Source organism: Triticum aestivum, chromosome 5A (assembly GCF_018294505.1).
Source record: "Triticum aestivum cultivar Chinese Spring chromosome 5A, IWGSC CS RefSeq v2.1, whole genome shotgun sequence".
NCBI lineage: Eukaryota > Viridiplantae > Streptophyta > Magnoliopsida > Poales > Poaceae > Triticum > Triticum aestivum.
The window spans coordinates 458,070,401-458,077,873 of NC_057806.1; the positions used below are offsets into that span (position 1 = coordinate 458,070,401).

A 7,473-nucleotide genomic window follows, 5' to 3' on the forward strand; every position below is an offset into this window, starting at 1 on the left:
GCTCGAAATAATCGTTATAGACTAGGCAATGGCCGCTCTCTCTGTTACGATTCAACACCGGAGCATGGCCCGAGAACGATCCCCTAAACATTGGCCGCTGCCTAGAAATGTGTTCATTGACGATCATAGTAACAATCACAAAGTCCTTATCATGAATCGTCTGATGAACAATATGGCGTTATTGTAAAAGAACTCATGCTAGCTATCTACCATGGTACCTTGTGTGCAAAGTCCCGAACACCTTGCGGGCAGCGACGGAGGCGGACATGGTCGAGTCGTGACCGGTCCAGGGTATCGTCCTCTCCCCGTGCAGGGAACAGGATTGTCAAAGTTCGTGCCCTCCGGCAGTGACTGTGGAGGCGAAGGTGGTGCCGACAACCCTGGGAAGACATGCCTTCTTGTGCTCTGACGGTGGCGAGGAGCAGCCACACACATCGGCAATAGTGGGCCTTGGTGGATGCGGCGGCGACGCCTGGGTAGTGGCGAAGCGGCCGTGTGTACAGTGTGGAGGGGAAGGAGAGGATGACCGTTGTGCCACATGCGGGTGGGCCAGGGGCGGGCGTCCGCGTCGACGCAAACCAAGATCAAATTTGGGCTGAAAATGAGTCTAAACTGATAGAAAAACGGGATACATCCGTCTGGGTCGACACATTAGAGTTATCCTAAAAACATGATAGGCCAAGTCTAGAATCTCATATGGTCCAAAAAACATTCTCAGAACTAATAGTGTACAGGCAGCTTTCTGTGGATTGTCATGATTTGATCAAACGGCATCTCGATCTCTGTCAAGGCCCAGCCACACACCGAAAGCATAACGGGACACAATGCTGGAGTTGGCATCGCCGCAACTTGCAACCAAGAGACTTGCCGTGTTGATACACCGTTAGGCTGGTTACAATGGGGAGAAACTTAGGAGTAACATCACACACTCCAATACAATTTTACTTATGTGGCACATATTTAATGAAGAGAAAGGTGCTTGTGTTAACTAGCTAAGTTACCGGAACATCACATACTTCAAGAAACAATGAGTCTATAACCTAATAAATACATCGTTGCATGACACTACATAGATGTACCTACCCACTATGGAGGTAGTAACATAGTCTAAGGAAGTGTGTAAGTTACTCGCTTATGTTCTTGCCCATTGTGACCAGCCTTAGTGTTAGGAGAAAACGAGCTAAGCTGCCGAGCAACTTTTCCATTACTCGTTGACCAGCCGCATCAAGATCCGCCGAGAGAGAAGGCGGCGCCATTCCCGGCTTGAGGATGCCGATGTACGGCGGTGCCGCCGAGACCATGAAAAGGGGGGAGAGATAGCCCGGAAATCGGGAGTAAAATGCACACAAGTACCACAGTTGGGGCATTGGAAGCAGATTGGTACCAAGTTTGGTAATTTTTACATGTCAGTACCAAGTCTGGGGCTAGACGTTACAAAAAGATCTAAATCGCGTATAAACGCGTATTGACGGTGTATCTGACCGGCGGGGCCCGCATGTCAGCTGCCGATGCGGCATTCTTTTTGCAGAAACCCCCCGCGCCTCCTTCGTCCTCACGCGCGACAGGGCCCGATCTGGATCGAGAGGAGGAGCCCCTCGAACCCGAGCTCCTTCGCCTCCCGTAACCCCCGCCCCGCCCTGGCCTCCTCCTCGCCGCGCCGCCGGCCGGCCACCGGAGCACCACCACCGGCGATCAGGACCAGGCCGTCCCCGCACCCTGCCTTTCTCCTTCTCTTCCTTCTTCCATTTTTTCTTCTCTCTCTCTCTCACCCGAAGCTCTCTCTCTTGACGCGCCGCCTTGGTTCCCGTCTTCTTGGACTCCGGCGGCCGCATAGCCTCCTCCAACGCCCATGCCTCCTCGATCCTCGCGTCCTGCAGCATCGCATCCCGCACCGCCTCCTGCAGCTCTAGTGAGGGCGGAACCCCGTCGGAGGCCATCTCGCCGAGGGCGACGAGCGCGCTCCTGGGGTCCCCGAACATGCAGAACCCGGCGACGGCGATGCCGTAGGTGGCGGCGTCGGGCCGGCGCGGGGAGTCGGGGCGGTAGAGCCAGCGGAGCACGAAAGCGGCCTCACGGGCGCCGCGCATCGTGAGGAGGTGGCCGAGGAGCGGGGTGGCGAGCGGGAGCGGCGAGGGGCGGACGGGGTACATACGGGGTGGTGGCGGAGCGCGGTGAGCAGGGCGAAGGCCGGGGTGAGCGTGGGGAGGGAGGCGAGGTGCTCCGCGAGCGGGGGAACGGGAGGCACTCCGGGGAGCCGGGCAAGAGGAGCGCCGCGGAGAGGAGGCGGCCGACGGCGGGGACCTGGCCCTCAGAGATGAGCCGCGGGATGAGCGCGGAGATGGCGTCGAGCTCGGACGTGGAGAGAGGGGAGGGAGGCGCTTCCGTTGTGCAGAGGCCCCGAAGAAGACGGTGGAGGCTACGAGCAGAGGCCGCGGCGGTGCGAGCAGGGGCAGCTCCGGCGCAAGCGGGGGCCGCGGTGATGCGATGGGAGCTCGGGCTCGATGGACCCCCCCCCCCCCTCCCCCCCTCGATCCAGACCGGGCGCCGCCGTGCGGGGTGTTTCTGCCAAAAATGCCACATCGGCGGCTGACATGCGGGCCCCGCCGGTCAGATACACCATCAATACGCGTTTATACGCGATTTAGACCTTTTTGTAATGTCTAGCACCAGATTTGGTACTGACATGTAAAAATTACTAAACTTGGTACCAATCTGCTTCTAATGCCCTAATTGTGATACTTCTGTACAATTTACTCGGAAATCGAAGAAAGACGCTCGCTCACATGCGCGCGGGACAGGCCACAGTGGCTCCCCTGGGCACGCCATGTGCGTGCCTGCGTTTGCGTTTTGGACCCGCCCGGGAAGTAAAAGCTGCGGCGCATCCGGTTCTGATCGTCGCCCGCGACCGACCGACCGACTGCGGGGAGGCCCCGCCGTCCTCGCCGTGGGAGACCACCACCGCTCACGGGCGAGAGCGGGCCACCGCTCCTCCTCGTGTTCGCGCGCAGCGGCTTTTGATCCGGGACCGGACAAAACCCCACCCACGTCCCGTCGTCGGGGCCGGGGAGCAGGCCGACGGAAAACGCGAGGCCGCGCGGGAACCCGTTCCCCGCCGCAGTCCACCGGCGTGCGTACCGAGAGATTACCGACGGAAAAGTGGGAGGCATTGGCGACGGGAAGTGCCATGGCGTCGTGCGGAAAGTAATTCGTGCAAGCTCAAAAGTACCAAGACGTAGTAGTACAGTTGATTAAAGCATTAAACACGCCCATGTGGGTGTGAACATTTTGACAAGCCAAGGAGTACCGGGGCGCGTGCGCCCCATTCCGATCCAAAAGGCGCGTCGCAGCGCCATAGTCGCACGCCATGATGAGCCGCGTCGCGTCTCGATCGGAGCTCGCCGCGGTGAACCCCCGAACGCGTCCGCTCCGGCGACCCGGAAACAACGCGGCCGCAGCGCGCGCCCCAGAGCGCAGAGCGCGCCGATGATGCTTACAACGGAGTCCCCTGAATGCCGGAAACGCACTGACAGACACCCCGCCCGCACGCACGGCCCAACGTCGAAGAAAACAAAGGCGAGACACACATTCTCCGCCGCTCTGGCCGGCACGTGCATGATGCCAACGCTAACGAGATGCCGCCACACAGAGACCAGCTCGGACAATACTAAATCACACCATCCAATTCCACAAGGCCAGTTCACCATAGCAGCAGTCCAAAAAGTTACACACCGGACACTGCAATCGCTAGGTAAATATAGTGACGGTGACACTACTAATATAGGAGTAGCATACGGCTCGGTAGTTACTACTGGCGACTGCAAGAAACGGCCGTCCACTACTGCGCTAACGTTGCAAGCTACGGTAGCTAGCCGCAGATCGGTCGGTCGGTGGTAGAGCCCGGCCCCCCTCTCCGTCCGGCCGGTTGCTGGGGAGGAACCGAACTCACCTACGTACCGCGCTCTACACCGCAGGGACACAACAAGAGAAATCGACCCAAATCCTCGCTACGTACGTCGTACGTACTCGTTACTAGCGTAGCAGAGTGCTCATGCCGGGGGGCGGTGTGACCGCCGGCGAGCCGCTAGGCGTCGCGGTTGATGAAGGCGACGAGGGTGGCCATCTCGGCCTGCGCCTGGGGCGTGCTCATCTTGGTGAGGAAGTAGACGTGGCCCTCGCCGGGGGTCTCGTACAGCTCCGCCTGCCCCGGCCAGCCGCTGGTCCGGAGCGTGCTGTAGTAGGCGCGCTGCCACGGGCTCAGCCGGTCCTGCCCGGACACGGTGACCAGCACGCGGGAGGCGCCGAGGTGCTGCCACGAGGCCGTCGGCAGCATCAGCGGGTTCGCGTACGGGTGGTCGATGGGGTACTTGCCCGCGCAGATGAAGCTCCAGGTGCGCGCCGCCGACTGCAGGAACGACGGGTCCGCCGAGTAGGCGCCCACCGCGCTCCGGCCCTGGAAGTAGGGGTCGAGCAGCGCCACGCCCTTGAGCCTCGCGCCGCCGTCCAGGCCCTCCTCCCCGGCGCGCAATGCCAGGTTGTGCGCGATGTTGCCGCCCGCGCTGTCGCCGGCCAGGAAGAGGCGGGAGAGGTCGCCGTACCGGGACAGCCACTGGTCGGCCCCGGGCGCCGCGTTGGCGAGCACCCACTTGAGCGCCGCCCACGAGTCGTCGTAGGCGGCCGGCAGCGGGTGCTCCGGCGCCAGGCGGTAATTCACCGACACGGCCACCACGCCGGCCTTGGCCGCCAGGGTGTTGAGGTAGGCGTGGTAGATGGGGTTGAAGGCCGACTCCACCACGAAGGCGCCGCCGTGGAAGTAGACCAGGACGGGCACCTTGGTGGTGGCGCGGAGGCTCGGGAGGTAGATCCGCGCGTCGACGCCGGCGGCGGGGTCGATGGTGACGTCCCGGGACGTGACGCCGGTGAGCGGGTCGGCGGCCGCGGAGACGCGGTCGGTGCCCATGAGCCGCTTCACCACGCCGCTCTTGTACTCGATGAGGAAGGGCGAGAAGTCGAACTTGACCTGCGAGCTGGCCTCGCCGCCGCCGCGCGCCCTCCTCCCCGCCGCGCCGCCGCAATGCGCGCAGAGGAGGAGGAGGAGCAGCGCCGGGAGCAAGATCCGGGACGCCATGGCTTCCGGCACTGACTGCGGCAGTGAGTGCTGCGGAGGAGGGGAGTGGCAGGCAGCGCGTGGGGCGTGACTGTGAGCGAGTGAAGCGTGAGTGTGGTGCTTGAGCTTGGCGCGGGATGGGTCCGGTTATATGCGGCGTGGCAGCCGACAGGGCTGGGCGCAGCGCACTATTTTCGTGGTGGGCTTTAGCGCCCCGGCCCGGCCCTTTCTCCCTTTCCCGCCGCACCCGCACCCGCACCCGCATGTGCCTGGGCTTCACACTCGCCGCAGACTCGCCAAAAAGCTCACATGAATTCCTGCCTGTGATGGCGCAAACCTCTCGTCTTTACACGCTTTTCTGAACCCAAAGATTCAGGTTTCGCCAATTCACACGCGACCTCTGCAAGGGCATTAGCGCGACAATGCAACAGCGGCCATTGAATGGGGCGCGTACGATCGGGGCGGCCCATGGCGCCGTTCCCCCGCCACGCAACGCTGCCTTGCCGAGGTGGTCTGGTCTGGCTGGTGCCCTGCTAATCAAGGGCTCCCCACCCACATCGACCTGTCCCGGTGAGTGGGGCGGCGCTCCGGCAATCAGTGTGGGTGTGGCCTCAGCCGCTCCAGCGCCATCGCCCATCGGTTTAAGCTAGCTTTGTCGCCAAGGCAAGGCGCTCGAGCCCTGCTGGCGCACAGGCAAAGCCGCAGCGATGCATGGACCCGTGCACGGGCTACAGCTTTCGTGGAGCCGCGCCATAGAAAATTCATTGCGGAATTCGCGGTCACGGAGGGAGAAGAGAAGACGGGGTGGTGTTCACGGACGCTTGTGCCGTCAGTGGCATTGATGGCGCCTTGTTTTGTTCCTCGTGTGAGTGATCGTGCCTGAGTTACGAGGCAGCGGCATTGCCGTCCCGTGAAGATTCAGGCAAGTTGGATTGGTGGAATTTCAGACTTGTCAGTTTCAGAAACAAAACAAAACAATGTTAGCTTGCTGCCTCGGCGAAAAATTGCACCCACAAAATGTGGGTGGCGTTTTTCAGAATTTTTTTTCAAATTCTGCTCATTTTATGAGCTTTTTTGGCCCTCATGACTTTGTTACGTTTTTTTTTAATAATATGGCTGCACGCATCGATTGATGCAGAGGCCGGTGATCCTCCTTTTCAAAAAAAAAAATCTTCGTCGCAAAATAAACTATCAGGCTTGCTCATCGTCGGGTTACTTTGTTCATTGCTACAAGTAAAATTTCCGTTTTGCATGTGTATCTCCTTGAGTTTACAGTTGTTGAGGCCTTGAGGGCATTGCGAAAGCGCCGGCTCCCGTCCACATTGGCTCGGTTTTTGTCTCCAGCACGATAGATTTGATTAAAATCATCGTTGACAAGCCATTTTGTTATAGGCAAATGCTCTTCTGAAATCAGCTCCAGCAAGAATGCATCCTTGTGGATGCTACGGGTTGGACCATACACAGTGCTTAGCTTAAATGACTTGTTGTCCCTGTAGTTGTTGATGGCCACCTTTGCGGAGAGGAAATAGACTCCAATCTGCACATAACAGCGGGATGCCGCCTTTTGTGCCATTAGGCGCTGCCCACCAAGGTACGCAGTCAAGAAGCGGTCTACAGATTGGAGCTTCGACTCTTGGATGCACACGGGATGACAGAAGGAAGTAGCAATGGTTTCATGGACGATAGCGCAACGTTCTAGATGATTCAGCCCTCTCCTCAGTCCTCATCAATTTCAGACCACTGCCCTCTCATGTTTGCTACCGACGTTGGCCCGAGGAAGCCTAAATCCTTTCGTTTTGAGAACTACTGGACAAAAATGCCCGGGTTCCAACGAGTCGTCAATGAGGCTTGGAATGAGAATTCCTTTCATGTTGAGCCTTATCAGCAGCTCTTCCATAAGCTAAAGAGAACAAGCCAAAGGATGCGCTCCTGGAGCAAATCCCTCTTCCCTAACTCCAAGGTCCATCTTCACATGGCTCTTGAGGTCATACTTCGCCTGGACCTTGCCCAAGAGCAAATATAGCTTAGCCCGGAGGAAAGGGACCTACGGAAAAGGTTGAAACGAAGGATCATCGGATCGGCGGTGCTCGAAAAGAATAGAAAATGGCAAAGCTCGAGGATTACAAACCTTAAAGAAGGAGACACAAACACTTGCTATTTCCGTCTCTGTGTCAATCATCATAGGAGAAAGAATTTTATCCGTCACCTCAGACACAACCAGGGTTGGGTCACCTCGCACGAGGACAAAGAAAAGATTGTCCACGGCCACTTCAAAAACTTAGCCAAAAAAGGCCCTCCGTGTAACATCGATATCAACTGGGGTCTCCTACCAACTCCCACTTGTGATCTTCAGGGCTTGGATGAGGCCT

General features: G+C 58.9%; 1 protein-coding gene and 1 pseudogene across 1 annotated transcript; both read right to left on the bottom strand.

The window, feature by feature from the left end:
* Positions 1–83: 83 nt before the first annotated feature.
* LOC123101379 (uncharacterized) lies at positions 84–2,580 on the bottom strand (annotated as a pseudogene).
* Positions 2,581–3,657: 1,077 nt separating this feature from the next.
* LOC123104002 (probable carboxylesterase 2) lies at positions 3,658–5,238 on the bottom strand. The gene has a single exon (XM_044525715.1). The coding sequence runs from the start codon at positions 5,123–5,125 to the stop codon at positions 4,082–4,084; it is 1,044 nt and encodes a 347-aa protein (XP_044381650.1). The 5' UTR covers positions 5,126–5,238; the 3' UTR covers positions 3,658–4,081.
* Positions 5,239–7,473: the final 2,235 nt, after the last annotated feature.

What these genes read in the sequence shown, in the direction of transcription:
- LOC123104002 (XM_044525715.1), bottom strand. Translation starts at nt 5,125, where the DNA reads ATGGCGTCCCGGATCTTGCTCCCGGCGCTGCTCCTCCTCCTCCTCTGC.